Below are 24666 nucleotides of genomic sequence, written 5' to 3' on the forward strand. Positions count from 1 at the left end.
CTACATGAATCCCGAAACTTAGCTCCCAATAATATTCTTATAGTTTGTTTTAGTAACTTTAAAACTTGCACTTTTTTCCCCACAGTAGTATGCCGTACGATATTATTGCGTCATGAGCAGATAATATTTGTCGCAATCTATTCATCTTAACTTCAACGGATTGAAAAAGATAAAAATATTTTTTCTTATCAATTTGTCAATTTCACCCCGTAAACCATCCACTTCCAACTTTTTGAGAAGCAGGGCATGGTTCACAGTGGCAAAGGCTTTTGACAAAGCCAAGAAAATCCCTGCGACTTTTTGTTTATTATCTAAGGCGGTGCAGATATGCTTAATAAATTGGTGCGCCACGATTGTAGTGAATTGACCTGGTCGATAAGAAAACTGGGCATATGAAAGTGTACTGTTAATTGTAACATGTTTAATGATGTTGCTGGATAATGTTGCTTCAATTATTTTAGATAAGGTTGGTATAGTAATAATTGACTGTAATTTGCCTATAGTTTTCCACATCAGATTTTTCACCTACGCTTAGCTAAAGGAGAATATTATGATGCTAAGTTTTTTTTTTATAGATTGTAGTTTTATTTGTTGATGACCTTTAAAAGATATACATGTAGAAAAAGTAAATAATATTCCCAAATAAATTTTCGCAACGTATTTTTGGCCCACACTGTAATGACATAATTGGGTAATTTATTTTAAACAAGTTTCCCACTTGTTGGGAGAAATAATGTAGAGGGTAACACTAATTTGTCTATGCCTTTAAAAAAAAGGTTTGATAATGTATAAGAAGCTTTATGGATACCCAGCCTTCCACCTACACGTGTAGATTTAGCTTAAGCATAGACAAGTTGTTTAACGGTCAAATTGACAATGTCAGCGTTTGACAGTGTTATTACTATTAGAAATTAACTTGTGTTGCTGTTGCGTGCCTGCCAACTCGTTTTTTCATATTTTCAATATTAAATTGTTATCCTGTTTAAATATTAGCGAATATGACGTTGAATTTGGGAAGAAAAGATGGTGGGCCTGGCTACGTCGGCATTCAGTTTTGCCAAGAGTGCAACAACATGCTTTATCCGCGCGAAGACAAAAACAACAAAGTTTTACTGTATGCCTGCAGAAATTGCGACTACAAGCAGCTCGCTGACTCCAATTGCGTGTACGTGAACAAAATTATGCACGAAGTGGACGAGCTGACGCATATAAACCCTGATGTGGTGAGCGACCCTACGCTCCCACGCACCAAGGATCACATGTGCCCGAAATGCAACCACAGGGAGGCGGTGTTCTTCCAGGGCCAGACCAGACGTGCAGAGGAGGAGATGAGGCTTTACTACGTTTGTACGAGTTGTAAGCATAGGTGGACTGAGTGAATATTGTGTACTTTTCTAATTTTAAGAATAAACTGTGTTAAGACTATCTTGTTGTTTTATTAAACAGTTATTTTATAACTATTGACTCTCTTAAAAAATATAAAACACTTCCCTACTTCATTTAGTCCTTATCACATTGGACTCTCAATGGTCTTAAGTGCTATAAACTCTACTGGTGCTCAACCGTTTAATATGTCAAACTTCGATTTTATATGTCAAAAATTACCACCCTATAACCAAATGATTTTAAACTTCATTTCAAAATGACAGGGTTAAAATTTCCATAATTCTGATACTTGTCTGACAGTTAAAGGGTTAAGTTAGTTAAGTCTTTTGTGCCATTTGAATATAAAAAAAAAATCATAAGAAAAATTTAATCTATGTTACTGTTGAGCCTGCACACACAATTTCACTAGAATTGGTTCAGAAATGCGACCTGTGTCCTTTTTGTCCAAACTGTAACAAAGACCATCGTTTTCACTTGGTCAATTATTGAAAACATTGCATATGACATGCCTTATTGTTTAATATTTTCTACCTCTTGGAATTTATGATCATGCATCATAGTGAGATTGTTTGTAAACTCAAAGAACTATCTATGGATGAATATATATCGGATATTGGTACACAGCAGGAAGAAGTGAATTTGAACTTAAAATAGAATTACACAACTTCCTATGGCCACCTCCTGTCTCCATCATCACATCAGCTCAATGGCACCATTATATCTTATATAGCATTGTCTCCTGACTTACATATGTATGCCAATTTTCAGGTTTATCAGAAATCTGGAAGTGGGTCAAATTTGTCTTGCAAGATTTGACCCATACAAACATACAGTTACATTGAAAGTTAAATAAAAGTTTTTAATAAGGATATTATCCAATATTTTTAGTCTTTTTCTTGCATTTTATTCAAGAACGACTTTTTCTACTTTATACCACTACCGAGGTTTGAATCTAGGATTTTTTAGCACCAAACATCACATATGATGAAAGATTGCAGGTGTAAAGGATGTTAGACAAAAAAATAAAACTAACTTGATCATACTTCATTAGTGTATTGTTTTTATTATAGTTAGGTACATGTTTAAATTACATTATAGAAAAGGTGAATTGAGATTTAATCGGTAATCGAGATGATTTAGATCATTTTGTTTAATCATCTTTTTGTAGATAACTAGTAGTTACCAAAATAACATTAATCTACAAAAAGCTATTAAAATAAAATTAACACGAGTGTCTTTGAAAGTGGTAATTGATTTAAAAATAAATACAAAGCTAAATCCACATAAAAATAATTAGTAAATAATCAATACATATACCTAACAAAAACACGCATTATGACTCGTAACGCCAATAGATATAAAATTATTCCAAATATTTTACTTATGAACATTTTCCTACAATTATAATTTATAAAAATGATCACTATAGTACCTTACAATATGTAATAGTAAAATCTATTAAGCGTTTCCTAAGTCTTACAAATATCTAATTATTAAACATTCAGGGCCTGTTTCATAGTGTTCGAGTAAAGTATTGGATAGCTAATTAGGCCGACACAGCGCGAGGCAATTCCCTTGCGCACAAAACGGCCAGTGTAGACGTGCCTCGGCCGAGGCGGCGCGCGCGTTTTCCTCACCTGAGCGCGTATGCTCGCTCTGTGTGGACCCGCCTGTTAACGAATAAATTAACTGCCAGATAAAACTTAGCACTTTATCTACCAGTTAAGCTTATTTGCAGATTGTGAAACGCCAACGATGACTTTATTCGACAGATAAGTGCCAAGTAGCTTATGCAGGCCTTTCTTCGGTATTGTAAAACAGGCCCTTAGATACAATTCCTAAACAATACTACTTTATTTCAATGCTAGTTGGTCTTCTCTGGTACAGGTAAAAGAAAAGCACACGCCAACCGACAGACTCGCAGGTAATAATGAAGACAATGCAACAACCACCGTTAAAAACGAGTTTTGAGCCTTAAGATCAGGTAACCGCCCAAATGCCATAAATTTACATGGTTCAGAGATTTAGTAAAAATAATAATAAGCACGTGTTGTTTTACAAAAAAATATCCAATTGGCAAATCCTGCTGTGGATATATATTTTGAAGGACAGGTCAGTCACGGACATTAATAGTTGACCCATCAAGGGTTTACTTTACATTGGACACATCATACCGTTAGTATTGACATCCAAATTGGCTTGAACTATGGAAGGTGGAGGTAAGGAACGAAATCTACATGTACCAAAAAGTGTCATCAAAAAACCTTAAATAGGTGGCGCTACAATACCTAGAATACTTGAAAAAGAAAATCTAATCATAGACAGCGCACTTCACTCCGTCAATAACGCCTAGGGTCTTAGCTACTCTGGAGAGATTTGGAACTATTATTTATGGCTGACAGCTGGACACTTTTGCAACAGTTCTACCGTAAGAGATTTCACACCTTTTAATTCCACACTCCATAGCTTGAACCTTAGTCTGTGACCGTACATATTTGAATGAAGCGTCCTGACTTGCTGAGCATGTTTTTGCGTGAATACGCGGGTCGGGTCCACACAGAGCGAGCCAGCGAGCACGTACGTGCGAGCCAATTTCCTCACGCACAAACCGGTTAGTGTAGACGTGCCTCGGCCGAGGCGGCGCGTGTGATTTCCTCCATTGTAAGATACAAGTGTGAATAGGCAACTCGCAACTCGTGTCGATTTAAAACAATTTATCGCCACTATTTGCGAATTTCCTATTTTTCGCACTTGTATCGTAAATAACTATTATATCACGATAAAGCAGAGGACCTAAATGTATTCGACAGTGTGGACGTACGTACGGTAACACACAGTTACTGTATATAGCTGATCTGATCTTTTCATTGAACATCGAAATCGCATTTCATCCACGTGGACTTATAGCGCCACTGAAATAAGGGGTCGAGAACCCATACATTAGTACGTGAGCCTGTGTGGTGACCGCGCGTTGCTGGACGGTGGTAGACGCTCCATGTTGTAAGTAAGGTGATGTGGTCCGGGCTGGCGCATTCGCATTTTACCCAGTTTGACTTTACAGCGATACTGAACTAAGGGGTCGCGAACCCGTACTACATTAGTACGTGAGCGCCTATTTGTGGTGACCTGGTGACCGCGCGTTGCTCGTACACGCTCCATGTCTGGTGACCTGTGGTTGCCGGCTTACTCGTCGTCGGCGGACTGCTGCGGGTACCTGCACTCCGGGCTGCCGCATTCGCATTTCATCCACTTGGACTTTACCGACCAGAACTTGTCGCCGTAGTCGAAACTGGAAGGGAAATAAATTTATATATATATTATAATCTTAATAATAAGAAAGGCGACCAAAAATGAAATGCAGGTAAGATAATTGACTTGGCGTTCGCCATGATATTGTCCAATAAATGACACCATTGTCTCCTCTATACTTTTTTTCTTGTGAGAGCAGAAAGCAGTGGTGATTTTAATTTTCAATTTGTATTAGATTTAAAATTCGCAAGCATGGCTAGACCACTCAACGGAATGCTGTCGGGTAGGGAATCACTTTTTTTTACGGTTTGTACGAAAAAGGTAAAAACCCTTCTGGTGCGACTATGTCTGTCTGTGTGTCACATCGCTATAAATCTCGAGAGCAAATTACACTAGCGATTTAAAAACCAAAACTAAAACGATACAAGTTCAGAACACGCAATTCGCCGACAGCTAGCATAACAGTTCAATGCAATAATTCATGTATTGAACATGTTGAGTCAACAACTTTTCTTGGTATTACCGTGGACGAACATTGGAATTGGAAAGCACATGTTGAAGGTGTTTCTCGGCGTTCTACCATCAATAACGGTGTCAAAACATTTGAAGATACCAGTTACGGAAAGAGAGACTTAAGCCCTCCTACGTGTACACTTTCAACGAAGCTGGCCAGCTTTATTGTCACGCGCGCAATAATGTATTTAAGAGCAAGTTCGGCCTGGCCAGCCACATTAGGGCTCATGCTAGACAACGCCCATAATCTTTATTTAGGGTCGCCGTCATCGAAAACGATGAGGAGGACTATATCTAAGTTAAATGGATTCGTTTTTACATTGCGACGGTTTAGATTAGATCTATAGTGTCGAAAGAGACTGCACTGTCTGCATATCATGGTTATGTCGCTTCAATTATACGTTATGGGCTCATCGTTTGAGGCAAAAGCACAGATATCCAAAAGGCATTTGTTACTCAAAAAGAGTGCGTCAGGACTATACATGGAAGTGAATATCTTGTCCATTATAAACCAATATTTAGGGAGCTTCAAATCTTGCCACTTCCCTGTCAGTACATATTGGAACAGACAAAATTTGTAAAAAAAAATCCACAGCTCTTTCCATTTCATGATGTAGTAATTAATAAGCAAAGACCTAGCAGGAATCCACTACAGCTTTTTCAACCTGCACTAAGACTCGAAGTTGCCAACTAGAACGCACATTTTATGGCTATAATAGTACATTACGATACAAGTGCGAAAAATAGGAAATTCGAAACGAGTGGCGATAAATTAAAACACGACCGAAGGGAGTGTTTTAAATCGACACGAGTTGCGAATTACCTATTCGCACATGTATCGTACAACGTTTTACAGTACATATGGCCCTTTAAATGTTCGACACAGTAACGTAATATGCTACTTCTCGCACTAGTGCTATAAAGTAGCCCCATATGTACTGTAAAGTTATTTATTAGACTGCCAGGTGACTTTAAAATCCTGCCTACACGTCAATTCCAGGAGAAAGTGTTTATATAGTTGCTTGAAAAATGTTATTATTCTGTTTCTGAATTTATAAAATCATTATTATATTGTATATTTGTATAGACTATGGTACTGTAAACGGATACGGTCTATCTGAGGTGGGGAATGTAAACGCTCGAGGTAGATTTCTGATAACCTATAATAATATTTTTTCTTCAAACCAATAACAGAAATATCGACTATCGTTGATGCTTGCCGCTCTTAGAATGAACTGTAGATCTTTATTCCTTCAGCAGGGCGATATTACTGAATTCAAATAAATGTTGCCAGTTATCTAACACGAGACGAGACGGGATATTCCCACTAGTTACGTTGTTGCCAGTGGTAACTACTGGGAAAAAAATTCCCACCTTTTCCCAGTAGTTACGAGTGGTAAAAGGTGGGAAAAAAAATCCTAGTTGAAAACCTTCACAGTACCTGAATATTTCTAAGGCAATGCATGCCGGCAGAATATGCTGATCTAACATCCTCTACTAACCAACATTGTACCATATGCTTGATTGATTGATTGATAATGGTACTGTACAGTTATTCGTGAGATGGCATCATATTGGTTGTAGCAGTGGGGCGACACTCCTCCTTTCGGGCATTCTCGGCTCCGTCCGGCTCTGCATTGCTCCGAGCAATTATTAGGGTTGGCACAACTTGACGTCGGGTAATGACTTGAATTTTGATAACCCTAAATAGCCGAAAGGGATAGTGCCATGCATTAGAAAGGGAGAGCATGATTCGTCCCTGAATCGCTGTCAAACTTCGGTGTAGGAAGTACCATTATTTATTCAGTGGTTGTAGGTCGTTGTAGCCGCGTGAACAGGTGTGGAACAAGGACAGTGTCACCGTGGAGGTACTCACGAGAGCTCCTCGCCGGGCGCGATGTCCCTGGTGGCGAACAGGCACACGGCCGGCAGGCGCAGGTCCCTGCTGCAGGTGAACACCCGCACGGGCGCCAGGTTGGGCTGGCAGCTGTGGTTGATGAAGCGCGCCGCACTGCCGTACCGGGCCGCGTCCACGCACAGCTGGACTTTGTATTCGCATTGCTGTCGAGAAACGAAACTTATTGAAATATCACGCCATACCTGTGGTGTCCAGATCTGATTTCAGGAAAACTGCACTGAAAATACGGGATTCGAGGTTGACTACAAAACAACCTTTAACCTTTTGAACGCCACACCTATCGTACGCGGCGCGTAATCGTGAACCTTGTCGGTACGCATGAAGGTTGATATTGGGCTGTAGCCGCGCGCGTCATATGACGTCTTAGGCGGTCAAAAGGTTAAACAATAATTTAGAATATATAAAAACATTTTTTTAAATATTATCCGGAAATGAAAATGTAAAATAATCTGCGTTCGCGGGGATCGCGCGGTGTTCACCGCTCTCAAAGAGAATTTGAAATAGAGGTGGATTACCAAAGACAACTTTGTAGCCACAGTAAATTTACTGCCATCTTTCGTCACACGATAAAAACTTTTAGAACGCCATTTCACTTTGATCCTTATTCTTTCACTGATATGTGTTAAATTTGTTAAATATCCAAAAGTGCTTACCTCGTAGCTCCCTTGCGCCCGGGAGCTTGGCGTTTGAGTGATATTTTGTGTTTATGCCATAAAGCGTTCAAAGGGTTAACATTTTCTTTTTAACGATTGGTAGGAAGAATCTACAATAATATTTCAAGTTTTTTTTTTCTTGTACGCCCCAAATCCAATGTTTACAATATTTGATATTGTCAAGCTGCGCGCGGTACAGTTGAGTCGCTCGCGGCACAACACACGTGCTCCAGACGGACTTCAGGAGGCCTACCGCGAACCACGTTCGACGTGTTGCCTCTCTGTTGCACTTGTAAATTCGTACGTAAGCGTGATAGGGAGGTAACACGTGGTTCGCGGTAGGCCCTCTGTAACCATTCTAGTTCGGTGGTTTTGACACGGTAGTATCACGTAATAAAAACCGGTCAAGTATTCGTTTTACTCGCGCACCGAGGTTTCCGTACTACAAATTTTGAATTATCTCGTGTAAGTATAAAGGCGAAAGATTTTTGATCAGAATCAGAAGTACCTATACTAAGTATAATTGTGTCTATCGGCAAATTGACTAACTAATTTGCGCGATGTTTGCACGTATATTGGTTTTTCGAGGATAATTATTTATCATGTGAACCGATATCAAAAGTTGTTCTTTTATTTGCATAGCGATGTGTTTAATGTAACCTCATAGAAATTTGAAGTGTAATAAGTTAATTAAAAAAACTAAATACAGGTCTTATATTTTTCCTGTAAACATTATAGTAATGTTGATATCTAAAAATTTCATTGGAGTTTATTTTTCCTGAGTAGTCATATGCCGCACCTCCAGCAAGTCCGGCTTGACGTCCAGCGCGAACATGTAGTGGTCGGGGGAGCGCGTATCGGCGTGGCCCATGCTAAGCAGCTCCCCGCAGTACGTGGCCACCGGAGACCCTCTAAGGACCTTTACAACAAAAGAAAATAAGGTTTTCACCTCAGCAGCTCGAACAAGCCTACTTTCGTCACTCCAGAGAGTGAGGAAAGTGCGACTTTCGCCACTCCAAGGAGTGAGGAAAGTGCGACTTTCGTCACTCCAAAGTAGCTTTTTAATTTAGTGAAGGCCATGAATACAGGAATATTTCTAGAAGCTTCCGTCATAATGATGATGCCATTCATTCACTAATGTAAATGTATGTGGTTAACTTTACTTGATGTTGATTTATTTTAACCTTTAATATTATGTTCTCACTACTGAGGTGAAAAGTTGAATGTGTCATACGAGAGCAAAGTTATTTTACATCTCGTGTTTTAAAAATCAACACTCGAAAGAAAAACTAACTTTCCTCTCTTGTTGCACAAATAACTATTTATGTCCAACGTGTCGCCTATAGAACCTTTTTTAGGGTTTCGTAGTCACCTAGAAACCGTTATAGTTTCGCCATGTCCGTCTGTCCGTCCGTCCGCGGCTTTGCCCTGTGATCGTTAGTGCTAGAAAGCTGCAATTTGGCATGGATACATAAACCATGCATGGTGACAGAAAGGTAAAATAAAAACTACAAAAATAAATTTTAGGGTAACTCCCAAACAAATTTTTTTTTTTTGCTTTGACCCTTTTTTTATTTTTTTATTTTGTGTGGAGTGTCGTTATATAGGTATTTCAAAACGAATAAGGGTCTCCAAAAACCATTTTTTGATAAAGTCAATATTTTCGGAAATAGTCGCTGCGAAAGAATAAAAATATGTGTCCAACCCCTTTAACTTTTGAACAATGGGTCCAAAAAATATGAAAAAAAGTCGTGAAACAAAAGCCTAGTAAATAATTTCAATTAAAACTATAGCGAACATGTAGACGTACAAAGCGCTGCGAAGGTACTCCCTTATGCTTCTAATGTACAGTCAACCAATTTGAATCCTAGGCCACTATAGAACCTTGTCGCTTTAACTACTAGATACTTGATACGCATCACTCAATAAGCACTGTCGTAGAAGTCATTATGGCATGGTTCTATAGTGGCCTAGGAATCAAATTGGTTGACTGTACCTACATGATGCTTAGCCCCCGTTTGGTCTGTTCTGGCAGAATGGTAACTACGAAACCCTACACTGAGCATGGCCGATTTATTAAATTAAAGACATCAGTCATCACAAAAAGAGTTGAACCCTAAGTCAGTACAGTTAATACTGGTACCTTGGCCGTCGCGCGGAGCCCCCAGCCCTTGGAGCCGCCGGCGCGAAACACGCAGGCGCGGATCATCATGGACCCGTTCTCCGTGGCGCGGGTCACTACCGAATTCGTGCACAGTTTCTGTAAAAAAGGAGATTTTTGAACGAGGGAATATGACAAGCTTCGAGCAACACCGGGAAGGGAGTCGGCATTCGCACTATTTCCCCTCTGCCGAAGCATATGCCCAACTGGACTTGTGAATCGTCCGTACAAAAAGAGATCAAGATTGCAAGATTTGTCTCTGACGTGTGTCATTTTGTATGTATTTGTGTCGTCATTACAGATTGGATTTTGTATTATAAATGAATAATAAATATTATAGGACATTATTACACAAATTGACAAAGTCCCACAGTAAGCTCAATAAAGCTTCTGTTGAGGGTACTTAGACAACGATATAATATATAATATAATTATAAATATTTAAATACATAGAAAACACCCATGACTCAGGAACAAATATCACACGAATTTATGCCCTTACCAGGATTTGAACCCGGGACCATCGGCTTCATAGGCAGGGTCACTACCCACGAGGCCAGACCGGTCGTCAAGTAGTATGTAGTGAGGGAGAATTGCGACTATGTGCACGACCCGCAATAAATGGTAGAACGATTTGTACGGTGAGATATCGCTTGGGCTCCTCCCTTCCGAAGTGTCGGACGCCAGTGTTGTCAAATATTTAGGAGGAATATAGTAGTAAACAAACAAAATATACCAAGTAGCACATAAGTCTTTATTATCAAGGGTGGTTCCAGTGCATTCCGACATGGTTCACAAAGATGCGCCACAGACGATAGACGCAGCGTTTAAAGGCCGCATTCGGCCCCACGGCCCTTGTACCACGAGACTGTGAGTGTGACATGTTATCGTTGATCTCACCTTGTTGCATCCGCAAGTGTGATTGCATTGGAACAGCATGGGCGGCTCGTGGTAGGGGAAGTCGGGAACTAGACGGCCCTTGTGGAACCAGCGGCGCACGCCGAGCAGCTGGCACGAGCACGTCTCGGCCGAGCACGTGCCGTCCGTGCACGTGCAGCCCTGGGGAAGAGTATAAAAAGTGAACACGAAACATAAATAACAACTTTTTAGATTAGACCACTATAAGACATATTTTAGGTACCGTAAAACCACCCAACTATAGTCCAATACTCCAACTATGGTCCACAAGTTCAAAAGGAAATTAAGTATCTATACCAATGTTCCTTGTGGTTTACTCCTAGTTTTACCTTCCATTTATAAACATACTTTGCCTTAGAACTACAAAAATATAGTAAAATACACACTTGAACGAGAAAAATTGAGTTTATTTGTGGACCATAGTTGGGAGCTTTGGACTATAGTTGGGTGGTTTTACGGTACGCATGTGGCATGGAAGACTCCTAGACCGCATCGGCGATACTTACCATCTGGTGAAATTGTGGTCAAATGCTTAACTTTATATCCAATAAAAAAAGACGAAGCCAAAAATGGTCGTGTTGCAAAAATACCACGTCTATTTTTTGTTACCGATCGCTGTAGCCATTCACTACTCTCCGCAAAATTCATGGCGACCCTATCCTTTTGATATCCCAACAGTGAATGGTGTATTAGCGAAGCCGTCTTCTAAACAAGGCCTATTATGGATGGAAGTTGATTTTTCTGAGAGATAAACTTTTTAATGTTAAATAATTATAATAGTTTTGAAGTGTTACATTTTTAATGTACCTAATATAAATTGTTATGTTTGTGTACGATAGCGCAATAAATGAATATTGTATTTTATTACATAAATGATAGTACTTTTATACTGATAATTAAAGCAATTCGTGCAAAATTATTCCCTAACCATTCCAAAATATCAAAAATGCACAACGTCAATATTCACTTCTGCCGGCACTCCCGGAGTGTAACCCGTTGTTTTTTAATTTACACGAGTCATTGACATATATCAGTTCAGTGGTATCACTCACGACTTCGATCCAATCGTGCAGCCTAACGCACCTAGTTGCGACCAATCACGTGCGTGACGCGAACTCATCAACCAATCACGTGTGTGATGCGAACTCATCAACCAATCACGTTGTGGCGTTAGACTGCACGATTGGCTCGAATTCGTGTGCGTGACACCGGCTGTACTGGCTTCACACTGGTGTAAGGCCCGTCATTAGATATATGCAAAATACACGAGTACTAGTTGTAATTATGAGCGCAACTGAAATAAGCGGTCGCGTTCCAATACTAAATATGTACGGGAGCGCTCATGTGTGCCTCGCTTATGTGCTCCGAGGTGGTCTCAGGTTGGATATGTCGCTGTGTTTTTTTATACTACGTCGGTGGCAAACAAGCATACGGCCCGCCTGATGGTAAGCAGTATCCGTAGCCTATGTACGCCTGCAACTCCAGAGGAGTTACATGCGTGTTGCCGACCCTAACCCCCTCCCGCCCCTCGTTGAGCTCTGGCAACCTTACTCACCGGCAGGAACGCAACACTATGAGTAGGGTCTAGTGTTATTTGGCTGCGATTTTCTGTAAGGTGGAGGTACTTTCCCAGTTGGGCTCTGCTCTAGATCTGGAATGACATCCGCTGTGCTGTGCCCTACCACACAGAGCGAGATGACATTCACAATGCTCATACCTCTCTTGTGGACGTAGTTTAAGGACGTACCCGGGTCCGGGTCGGGTTATTTTTTTAATGGAGAAAAAAACAGATACAGTCTAATAACATTTACAGGCACGATTTCAAAATGGTAGATATAGCCTAAGACAATTCCCACTAGGAGATCTGAAAGTAGTTTTAGGACAGCATTGTGATCGAAACTAAATAAACAGACTTATACTATACTTAATAATAACGACATTTATCACTTAGTAGGTTAGTAGATCTAGATACCTGCAGTGTGTCGATGGTGTCGTCGACGTCGACGCGCCGCGGCGTCACATGGCGCACCACGTACGTGAAGTCGGAGGGGGCGGGCGTGTCGTCCACTTCGTTGATGCACGGGACGGGGTGTGGCTCGCGCCCGTTGGATATGTCGCTGTGGATGGTAGAGAGTTGGAGATAAATTGATACTTGAAAGCTGAACTAGATTTGTCTTATTTGTATAATTATGAAATAATATGTATATAATGACTAATTTATAATAATTGAATAATATGTAAGTTGTGACCTGTAAGTTATTATTACCAATAAAGAATGTCTATGTCTAAGGTAACGTTATTCACAAACGCTTGGCAAGACTACCAAGCCTTTGAGAATCCTTTGTCGTCGGGTTGGTCCTTGTCTGTCATTTTGAAATTTGGGCTTGTTAGAAAGGGACAAGATTTAACGGGGATTTGCTAATTTTTATGAATAGATGAAGGGGGATAATTTGGGCACCATAAACCTCAAATGTGACGCGATCGATCACAAATGATCATACAAATTTTGTATTTTTTTATGGAGTTTCCATACTGCGTAATTACAAAAACAGTGTTATGAAAACTAGTACACTTGAATTTATTCTGTAAAAATACGATGACGCATGACTCGCCTTATGGCTGTTACCACTGTTACGAATATGAACAGTGGGGCAGTTAAGATATCTACTAAGTTTTTCGCAGGAACCCTCGTCCACCCCTTCCCAGGAAAAAGCCTTTAAATGGCGATTTGCTTTCCCTTTGAATTGCTTACCCGTTCATTTGACTTATCTCTTGAAAGGGGTTTCCCTTTCAGGGACACCGCTAAAATGAAAGGGTATCCCTTTCCTAATTCAAAAAAATATGACACCTGTGCTGTCAACGCGCTAGACACCCAGTCCTTCACTTTAAACATAAATAAGTAATATTGGATTCTATGTTTATAAAGTGAAAGTTGAAAATGGCATAAGCGTTACAATTTATAATCGATACCCCTTCAAGAGGGTGAGGGTGAGGTTGGTTGGTTTGGTTGAGGTTGGTTGAGGTTGAGGTTGAGGTTGGTTGAGGTTGATTTAAGTATTTTCTCAGTTCTCTACATATATATATATATATATATATAAAATATTTTTATATATAAATTTACGCTTTTGTTATGTACGCTATAAGTTTACACTATTATTATTTTTTCAATTGTACATCGAACAATTTAAAATTAGGAAACTATAGGTCTATAACGAAATCAATCCATAGCTATTAGCTAAGTTGCTCATATGTTTATTTTAAGACTGTTTGTTTCTCAATAAAAAAAAAAAAAAAAGAGGTTAGCGCTTAGGAACGGGTATCAGCTTACCCGTATTATGAAGCGCTTAAAAAGCCAAATGAAACGGTTTTACTTATTACCGCCTTTGGTAAGCAAAGCCTTACGAAATACCCCTTCCAAAACCCTTGAAAGGGATACCGGACCGGTTCCTTTTTTATGATACAGGAGGCAAATGAGCAGACGGATCACCTGATGGTAAGCGATAACCGCCACCCATGGACACCTGCAACACCAGAGGTTCCTGGTTTTTCGAAACTAGAGTTATATTATTTTTCCTACTAACCTTGACACCATCTTGTATCGCGTGAGTTGTTCTCTCGAGGCAATCGCCATTTGCATGTTCAGCGAGATGGCGCTCTGACACTGTCCCGAACACACCTCCACTGGCAGCTCACCCGCTATGTTCTCTACATCGGTCTGAAAGTGTTCAATAAGCTTGCTTTATATGATAGGTATAGCGATATTCGCCTAACCTTAAAGGTACAATATGATTGGTGTGTAATGATACATCTTATAGGGACCGTGCGCGTTGGAGGGTCTGCCATCTTGTGGCCTGAATCGGAAACAAAATCATGTACGTTTACACGTCACGTGTTTTCTTGTGCATAGTAGGTTCTGCCATCTTGTGGGCTACATCGGAACAATAAACATCACATTTACGCCTCGCGCCAAAAATCTGACGGCTCCTGTGCTGCCTCCTACAGTTCATGCACGCTCCCTATACCTTTAAACGAGTAATTCTTGTATATATATTTATATATTTCGGGAATGTCGGAAACGGCTCTACGGCGTAATTTGGTTTTAGCTATGTAATCTTACGAATAAAACAAATTAACTACATTTTCTTTTTATTCCATTGCAAGTTTGAGAAAAGCACTATACAAATCTCGGCGAGAAACGGGGTTGCCGGCCGCGTATTCCTATTGGCCTCGCTCGCTCGGCCGTCATCTACTTGGCCTTTAACCCATCGTTTCTCGGAGTCTATAGTAATGTACTATAACTTCTATCCTCTTTGTCTAATTCTGGATGGGATGGTAGATCGGACACCAGGTGGCGGTACTTACCCTGGCTCCGTGTGCCAGCAAAATGACGACGCACGCGTAGTGACCTTGCCTCGCTGCCACATGTCTGCAACAAGTGATTAATTATCACCGGCAAAAATCCTATTTCGTTTGAGAAGTGGAATTGTTAAGAGAGGGCGCAAAGTTGTGATTTTTAGGGTACCGTAGTCCACTAGGAATTATTGTTTCGCCATGTCCGTCCGTCCGTGGCTTTGCTCCGTGATCGTTAGTGCTAAAAAGCAGCAATTTGGCATGGATACATAGATCATACGGCGCGCGGGGCCGCCTCCACCAGCAGCCGCAGGCACGGCCCGTGCCCGGCCAGCGCGCACCAGTGCGCGGCCGCGTTACCTTCTATGTCCGTCGCGGTGGGGTCCGCGCCGTGCTCGACGAGTGTACTCACAGCGGCGTGTCCCTGTGCGCGTTGACGGCGGCCACGGCGCGCGGGGCCGCCTCCACCAGCAGCCGCAGGCACGGCCCGTGCCCGGCCAGCGCGCACCAGTGCGCGGCCGCGTTACCTTCTATGTCCGTCGCGGTGGGGTCCGCGCCGTGCTCGACGAGTGTACTCACAGCGGCGTGTCCCTGTGCGCGTTGACGGCGGCCACGGCGCGCGGGGCCGCCTCCACCAGCAGCCGCAGGCACGGCCCGTGCCCGGCCAGCGCGCACCAGTGCGCGGCCGCGTTACCTTCTATGTCCATCGCGGTGGGGTCCGCGCCGTGCTCGACGAGTGTACTCACAGCGGCGTGTCCCTGTGCGCGTTGACGGCGGCCACGGCGCGCGGGGCCGCCTCCACCAGCAGCCGCAGGCACGGCCCGTGCCCGGCCAGCGCGCACCAGTGCGCGGCCGCGTTACCTTCTATGTCCGTCGCGGTGGGGTCCGCGCCGTGCTCGACGAGTGTACTCACAGCGGCGTGTCCCTGTGCGCGTTGACGGCGGCCACGGCGCGCGGGGCCGCCTCCACCAGCAGCCGCAGGCACGGCCCGTGCCCGGCCAGCGCGCACCAGTGCGCGGCCGCGTTACCTTCTATGTCCGTCGCGGTGGGGTCCGCGCCGTGCTCGACGAGTGTACTCACAGCGGCGTGTCCCTGTGCGCGTTGACGGCGGCCACGGCGCGCGGGGCCGCCTCCACCAGCAGCCGCAGGCACGGCCCGTGCCCGGCCAGCGCGCACCAGTGCGCGGCCGCGTTACCTTCTATGTCCGTCGCGGTGGGGTCCGCGCCGTGCTCGACGAGTAATCTGTAAAACGAATAAAGTATTATGATGATTGTAATTAAAAATAATCATATCAAAATCTATTTCCAATATTTTATTTTGGCTTGTAATCTACACCACATATTTAAGGAGTATTTTTTGGCTGATATCACCAAGAAATGTCAGAATTCCACGCAATAAAAAACCTAGGTTTAGAGAACTGAGAAAAGACTCAAATTACAGATACCTACTATCAGGTTGCTGAAACTTTTAATGTTATTTTAAAAAAGTACGAGTATATACGGTTCTTTTAAAGAGGTCTAATGAATTGCAAAACAAATCTGCGTCCATACATTTTTCATTGTACTGCTTACATGCGCGCCCAATATATGAATGCTGTGCGTACTTCGTTCTGCTGTCAGGAATGCTAAAAAAAATAATTCGAGAAAAAAATAAAAAATAAACCGAGAAATCTGTTTTGTAAGACTGTTTGTTTCTTAAACAGTCTTACAAAACAGATTTCTCGGGGGAGCCTCACCCCTAGAGAACGCGTCCACAGGTGGCGGATAGTGGAAAGCCCGCCTGGAGCTCCAGGAGGGTAGAGGTGAAATAAAATAGCTTCCGCGGACCAACAGGCCGGAGAAGGTTACTCCGTTAACAAACCCCTGTGCCGGGCTTCTCTGACATCTTCAGAGGCGAGGTCGGCAACAGTGCTGGATGTTTGGACTGGAGCACCCAGAAGAGACGGTGGCGGATGAGCCCATAGGGGCCAACGGCAGCGCTCACGTCCTAAGGTGGACGATAGTCTTGGCGTCAGGTGGCAACAGGTCAGGTGACACGTACTTAAGGAAGCGATGGTTCAATATTCTCTCCCATATTTTGAGGGTATGAGAGATAAGTTTTATCCCTCTGTAATTTCCACAGATGCTGACGTCACCCAGTTTAAGTACTTGGGAGCAATGCTGACAGCTGATGCTAATATCGAAACTGATGTAACCCATAGAGTGAATGCTGCCTGGCAAAGATGGAGGTCCCTTACGGGAGTTCTTTGCGACACTAGGATGCCGATTCGGGTAATAGGGAAAGTTTATAAATCAGCTGTCAGACCTGCATTAATGTACGGGACTGAATGCTGGGCTATAAAAAAGGTGCACGAAAACAAAGTCCATGTTGCAGAGATGAAGATGCTGAGATGGGCAGCAGGCGTAACAAGACTCGATAAAATACGAAACGAGTATATCAGGGGGAGTTACAAAATTGCGCCCATCACAGATAAGATCACCGAAAGCCGACTTAGATGGTATGGCCACATAATGAGACGTTCCGAAGATCACGTGGTCAAGAAGGCGTTGACAATACCATGCACCAGAAAAGGCAGTGGAAGACCCAAAACCACGTGGCTGGCTACTATAACCCGCGACCTGGAGCGAGCCCAACTTACAGATACGACAACCCAGGACAGACCGTCCTGGCGCCTTAGAACGAGGAGAGCCGACCCCAAATAATGGGAAGTGGCAAGGAAGAAGAAGAAGAGTCTTACAAAACAGATAAGTATATAAAGTAACACCTTTCTAGTCATAGACACCTATAGTTTCCTATATGTAAACAAATATTAATAAAAACTTATACTCTAAGTATAAATGGCATGCATATATGTGTGACAAAATATGTTATGAGATCTTAATTTAGCTATTCAGATATTTTTATTTTAATGAAAAATAAACTTATTTTTATTTTCGACGACCGGTTTGGCCTAGTGGGTAGTGACCCTGCCTACGAAGCTGATGGTCCCGGGTTCAAATCCTGGTAAGGGCATTGATTCGTGTGATGAGCATGGATATTTAATTTTGTTCCTGAGTCATGGGTGTTTTCTATGTATTTAAGTATTTATAAATATTTATATATTATATATATCGTTGTCTAAGTACCCTCAATACAAGCCTTATTGAGTTTACTGTGGGACTTAGTCAATTTGTGTAATAATGTCCTATAAAAAAAAAAAACAATCTTAATGAGCTGCTAAGTATGTCTACGTTTTGGTACTTTCCATTGTATAACCTACAATATTTAATGCTTGAGAGTCTAAAGTAAGCAATAAACTAATGGCTGATGAAGTATATTACACTTTTATATACTCGTCGACTGTAATGGTTGAATTAAAATTTCGTATACTTAACTATAATTGCGCTGCAGTGAACTATAAAATAAGAATTGACCAATCACGTGCCGCCGCGCCTACTATGTCACGAGTGTATAAAGTACTATTTCGTTTATTTCTTATTTCATAATTCTACATTCATACATTATATACACCGTGTTTTTTTTTTATTTGCGTTAATTTCAAGGGTGCATTCCTGAGCTTAAATTAAGTAACTTTCTCAAAGACACCGGTATTCTAATTAACTCCATTTCAACAATATTTTATTTTTATCTTATAAAGCCTTTACGAGTGTTACCTTAGGGCCCGTTCACATGTTGATTAGTGTTTAGTACGGGTTAATACATTTGCTACTAAACATAAATACTATCTCGGACGATCGATGTTCGAAATGACATTGACATGTCACAGTTTTCAATTTTTTGATTGAGAAAATGTAATGCCCGTGCAAAAACAACGCTATATGCAATATGTAATTACTTTTTATAACAAAAAAAGTGTTAAAAGAAATATCGAAAAAAAAAATTTATTTTGGAAAATTAACTATGTCATGTAGTTTCCTTAAACGTACTTACCAATACCCCGAAGTTAACGGAATTCAATAAAAACACGGTGTATTCATTACTCGTTCTTCCGCGGTCACGATGGTGGATCGAGCCTCACTCTACATGACAACACACATGCTATACCTGACGACGGCCGCATGCGAGTGCTCCGCCGCCCACACCAGCGGCGTCCAGCCGCCGTGGTCGCGGGGGTCCACTTGGGACTTAGCCGAGCTCAAGATGGCGGCACATGCTTCTTGGTGTCCGTAGCGGGCGGCCGTGTGGAGCGCCGTCATGCCTTCTGGGCCCTGAACAAAATATAATCTAAGTTAAGCTTTAATCTAAGGCCCACACATACAAATAATAAAATAGACATAGACATAGAAATTTTTTATTTAACACCACATTGAAAAATGTTTACAGGCAATGCTACAAAACATTACAAGCCTTAAAATGAAACTTAATTAGGCACAAATTTATGTTTCCATGTAGATATAAAAAAACTTTTAAAATTATGATGCTAAAAAGGAGCGAACCTCAGCATGTGTTGCTGCAGGCTTACCTACTACAACGCTGGTTTTCAGGCCGACCCTTCGTACAATACGAACTTGCTTGCTGCTTGTCGGAAACTGTATGGCTAAGACTGTTTTAGTTTGTGTAGAAAATAATATAGGTATGCAAATATATGTTTATGTTTATGGATATATTTATAAGATTATACTGTACGATACTATGACATAAGTGAAAGTAAGTTTAATGTTTAGGCTAAATAAATACGTTGGGTAATAAAGTATATATTGAGGAAATAAATAACATGGATGTAATAATTTTACTATAAGTAGGTACCGAGATTAACAAAGTTGAACGGCGCATAAGAACGATTTCGACCACTACAGATACGACGGTTTTACTCTAGTACCAGGAGGTAGCATGCTTTGATATTCTAGAAGTTGTTGTTTGAGTTTTAATTTAAAAGTACCAATTGTATTTAAGTTTTTGATAGTATTGTATTTTAAATCACAATCAATTCTGGTGAAATTTAAAATCTATAGCGAAGCAAATAGAGTTGATTTTGTTTTGTTTGAAAATTTAAGGAACCAAAACTACTGCAACCGGTTGCCCCGTTCCAATTGAGAATGATTTAATTTTTAGCGAACTGAATAAGTACTATAGCTAAGACCGTGAGCTTCAGGAGAATATAACGAAAATGGACGGCGGCGCGTCACCGCTTCTCCAAGTTCTTGATACAAACGTAGTCCCGATTTTCCTCTCCGGTTGTCAACATTGTAAAAAGTATCCGGTTGTCAAGATATTCTAAAATCAAAAACACTGACAGGCACATTGGCGGCGAATACGTACTGTGAAAGGGTACGGACTAGCTGAGGTGGGGAATGTAAACGCTCCAGGTAGATTCTAATATTAATATATATGTTTTCTTCATAAACGAAATACAATAATATCGACTAACACAGATGCTTGCAACTTTCAGAAACCAAAAACGCCTGCAGATCTTTATTCCTTCAGCAGGGCGATAGTTCTGAATTCAAATAATCGTTGCCAGTTATCTATTAAGAGACTGACTGTACCGTATGACCTTGAGCAGCTCATCGTTTCGACCTGCCTCGCTCTTATCGTCTTACCTCTCTCTCTCTCTCTCTTCAGCTTCGATATTCTAAAATTAAAAACACACTCACAGGCACATTGGCGGCGACCAGGTACCGTATGACCTTGAGCAGTTCATCGTCGCTCCCCGTCTCGCTCTTGTCTTCCTTCTCTCTCTCTCTTCTATTCTAAAATTAAAAACACACTCACCGGCAGATTGGCGTCGCACCCGGCGGCGACCAAGTACCGTATGACCTTGAGCAACTCGTCGTCGCTGCCCGTCTCGCTCTTGTCGTCTTCCTTCTCGCTCTCTGGGTCCGCGTCCATTTCCACGTCTGAGTCGGCGTGTTTGGGCTTCAATTGGGGCTTTTTGGAGAGTGCTGAAATAATTTAATTTAGAATAAAATAATTGATTTGTCAATGTCATACATATTGTAAACTCAATTCCTGACAGGATTAGACAGAAGGAAATAAGGTTATTTATAGAGCAATTTCTACGTCACATATTAATCAATAAGCAATACAATTCAATAAGTCTAGTACTCCTTTGTACGAGCGATGAGAAAAAATGGTAAATGAAATGGGGTATACAGTGACCTTGACTTGATGGACACTAGGTGTAGCTACTCTAGGACCCACCTCTGACGGCGCACATGAGCGGCGTGAGCGAGCGCGCGTCCTCCGCGTCCATGTTGGCGCCCGCGTACTGCACGAGGTACAGCGCGGCCAGGTGGCCCCGTCGGGCCGCTGCGTGGGCCACGGTGCCGCCGCTGGGCGTCACGGGCTTGTTTATGTCGGGGCAGGACACTGCAATAAAACAGTACGAATTACATGGACAACGTAATTCAAACCGGAAGAAATCAAGACTGACATTTTTATTCTGTGTATGTATATGCACATTTTAAAAGAAACAGTCACATACACACAAACACGCACTCAAACAAAACACACCCACACGTTACGCAAGCCATTTTCCGTGAACTATGCTATGTATTACATTTTGTATTGCTGTTGATGCCCCAAATAAGTCCGTGTCCGCAGCCCCTCGATCAAACATCACCTAGAGGTTGCAGGGTAATTATAACGTTACATGGCGACCCAGTGACTCGCCTATCATAATAGGCAATAGTTTGCCAGCCTTAGCCCCCCGCAGTGTAACGGGGTAAAGATCCCCCGCGTCCGTATCCGAAGGGTCCGTGTCCGCAGACCCGCGATCAACATCACCTAGAGGTTGCAGGGTCATTATAACGTTACATGGCGACCCTGTGACTCACCTATCATAATAGGCAATAGTTTGCCAGCCTTAGCCCCCCGCAGTGTAACGGGGTAAAGATCCCCCGCGTCCGTATCCGAAGGGTCCGTGTCCGCAGACCCGCGATCAACATCACCTAGAGGTTGTAGGGTAATTATAACGTTACATGGCGACCCCTGTGACTCACCTATCATAGGCAACAATTCATCAGCCTTAGCCCCCGCCAGTATAGCGGGGTAAAGATCCCCCGCGTCCGTAGCTGAAGGGTCCCGTGTCCGCAGGCCCTCGAGGTCCACCGTCAGCGTCGGCAGTAGATCTGGAGGTATTATGGGGTCTTGTTCTAAGGTCGAGGGGTCCAGGGTGGAGAAGCCAAGGTACGCTGGTGTGCTGTAGAAAAAAAGCATGAACAGAACTGGTAAAATAAAATTAAAAAGAAAAACATGCTAGTTCATATTAAACTTATCACTGCACACCCTTTTATTGTAACACTTAGCTGTGATCCACACTCTATGGCACTCCCTATTGGTTGCTATTGTTAAGAGTACACGCTGCAGTGGGGGCACCCGGGCTTCTTTTAGAGTAATTGTTTATAAAGAAAAACATGCTAGTCCATGTTAAACTTATCACTGCACCCTCTGATCAGGTAAGAACACTCTCTTATTGGAACATTTAGCCGTGATCCACACTATGGCATTCCCTATTGACTGGTTGCCATCGTTAAGAGTACACGCTGCAGTGGCGGACCCGGGCTTCTTTTAGAATAATTGTTTATAAAGAATGCATAGCATGTTTCTATTCCATATTAAACTTACCACTGCACCCTCTGATCAGGCAAGAACACCCTTTTATTGGAACATTTAGTGGTTATCCGCACTCTATGGCACTCCCTATTGACCGGTTGCCATCGGTAAGAGTACACGCCGCAGTGGGGGCACCCGGGCTTCTGTTTGGGGTCGTTGGAGATGCCGCAGTCTACGTGGAAGTAGTGGTTCTTGTTGCAGCGGTAGAACACGCCCTGGGGAAGACGTTTGAAGGTTAAACATTTACCCCCTTATTCATAAACGTGTACTAAAGTTACGATGCCGCTAAGCATCGTTTGTCTCTTACCGACGTACTGGTATGATGGAAAGGGACACATGATGATTAGCAGCATCGTAACTTTAGTACACGTTTATGAATAAGGGCGTTAGAACATTCTAGTTGTGAACACTAATATGTACATTGAAGATCTGTGGTAAACACATTTTAAAAATAATGACCTTGAAATATTTGATTTCGATTTGAGTGGGGTTCACCGTTGTTACGAAAGTCAGGATTTGAATCGTTGAAGTCCCTACAGAAATCATCCAAGCTTACTAATTATAATTAAATATTCGACAACCGTATTGTAATAAACAAAGCGCTACGATTTTTCAAAAACCCGGTTCTCAAGAGTTTACTGCACTGAGTTATTAAAGACTGGTAGATGCTTTTGACGCGTAATTTGATCCGTTACTATTAATTCTAAGTGTACTATATTTACGTACGTACTAACATTCACCTGCGTAATTTTAATGAAGTTTAGCGAAAACTCTGCTTAAATAGTAATCCCAATTGTTTGAGTAACTTTGTTTAGTTTTGAATATTATAAAAATACTCCTTAACTAGTAACCCAAATGTTTTAAATTAAACCTAAAGTTTAAGTAACAATGTTATTATTTTTAAGCCGACTTAATTATAAGATGTCGATATGGCTTATGAAATAAATAAGATAAAAAAAATAGAGTGATTTCCATACTCGCCTCGCTTCGCTCGGACCCACCTGCGTACAGAAGCAGCCACAGGCCGCGCATGCCATGTGCAGCCGCAGCTGGCGGTTGTGCTGCTCGCACGCGAGCACGTAGGGCGCGCGCGGCCCGCTCCGCACCAGCGGCGCCAGGCCCGCCGGCGTGCGGAGCGCGCGGTGCGAGCAGCCCACGCGGATCCCGTCCACCAGGTCCACGGCCTGGCAGAATACTGGCTCCGCTGTATAAAAACAAGTTTTAGCTAAAATATCATTTTTGATACAAGCTTTTATCGCTGACTCTTTCCACAGCCAAGCAAAGCAAACACAGTTAGGTTGCGTTGTTTTATCATAGAGTTTCTATATAGTTCCATTCTATTCTACCATAATAATGCATTGTCACCCGACTTACATATGCATGCAAATTTTCAGCTTCATCGGAAACCGGGAAGTGGGTCAAAAACTTGCAAGAATTGACTCGTAAAAACATAGTTACATACATACTCGTACATTGCAACTTAAATAAAAGCTTGTAAAAAGAATATTATCAACATTCTATTTTTAAGGGGAAAATACAAACAGCAACACCTTACGAATATGCTATTAAGATTTAAAAAAATGTCCATTAACAGTGTGGGCAATGGTAGATATTGAATTCGTCGACTAACAGCTTGTTTAAAAGCTTAAAGAAACGCCCGGCATTTAAATGTTTTGGTTGAGAAGTTCGCCATAGGCCAAGAAATCTCGTATTTGTATACGTACGTCGCTCAGAGAGTCAGAAGGAAACTTTTTCTGCTTTACCGACCTTCTGTCGGTGGAGTATGTGTATATACATAAAGAGCAAGCATATTCAGTACAAAAATGCTGCACACTAGTGGAATCCCGCCTTTAGAAGCAGCGAAATAGCTTGTATATGGTCTCCACATGGACCAAGTTATAAAACTGACCGTCCAAGTCTTTAGGCGAGGCGTAGACGTTGCTGGTTGACTCGCAGTAGCATCT

At 42.0% G+C, this 24666-nt stretch overlaps 2 protein-coding genes across 2 annotated transcripts in view; one reads left to right on the forward strand and one right to left on the reverse strand.

Annotated features, from left to right (window-relative positions):
* Window positions 1-829: 829 nt before the first annotated feature.
* On the forward strand, window positions 830-1425 carry LOC133525385 (DNA-directed RNA polymerase II subunit RPB9). Its single transcript, XM_061861647.1, has one exon. It carries the CDS (start codon window positions 999-1001, stop codon window positions 1377-1379), a length of 381 nt encoding a protein of 126 aa, XP_061717631.1. The 5' UTR covers window positions 830-998; the 3' UTR covers window positions 1380-1425.
* A 998-nt stretch (window positions 1426-2423) lies between these two features.
* Window positions 2424-24666, reverse strand: part of LOC133525401 (histone-lysine N-methyltransferase EHMT2-like) — a 28999-nt gene continuing 6756 nt past the window's right edge. Inside the window, exons 6-20 of the mRNA XM_061861652.1 lie at window positions 23704-23906; window positions 22715-22917; window positions 22090-22289; window positions 21290-21457; window positions 20861-21030; window positions 19193-19356; window positions 16229-16390; window positions 15161-15224; window positions 14380-14513; window positions 12771-12915; window positions 10781-10939; window positions 9863-9979; window positions 8519-8638; window positions 7025-7209; window positions 2424-4675 (exon numbers count right to left, since the gene is read on the reverse strand). Coding sequence (XP_061717636.1) covers window positions 4570-4675; window positions 7025-7209; window positions 8519-8638; window positions 9863-9979; window positions 10781-10939; window positions 12771-12915; window positions 14380-14513; window positions 15161-15224; window positions 16229-16390; window positions 19193-19356; window positions 20861-21030; window positions 21290-21457; window positions 22090-22289; window positions 22715-22917; window positions 23704-23906 — 2300 coding nt within the window. The 3' untranslated portion in view covers window positions 2424-4569. The remainder of the gene's footprint in view (window positions 4676-7024; window positions 7210-8518; window positions 8639-9862; window positions 9980-10780; window positions 10940-12770; window positions 12916-14379; window positions 14514-15160; window positions 15225-16228; window positions 16391-19192; window positions 19357-20860; window positions 21031-21289; window positions 21458-22089; window positions 22290-22714; window positions 22918-23703; window positions 23907-24666) is intronic.

Source organism: Cydia pomonella, chromosome 1, assembly GCF_033807575.1.
Source record: "Cydia pomonella isolate Wapato2018A chromosome 1, ilCydPomo1, whole genome shotgun sequence".
In the NCBI taxonomy this organism is placed as follows: Eukaryota; Metazoa; Arthropoda; class Insecta; order Lepidoptera; family Tortricidae; genus Cydia; species Cydia pomonella.

Bases quoted from the DNA above. Each gene is read 5' to 3' on its own strand.
- LOC133525385 (XM_061861647.1), top strand. From the start codon at position 999: ATGACGTTGAATTTGGGAAGAAAAGATGGTGGGCCTGGCTACGTCGGC.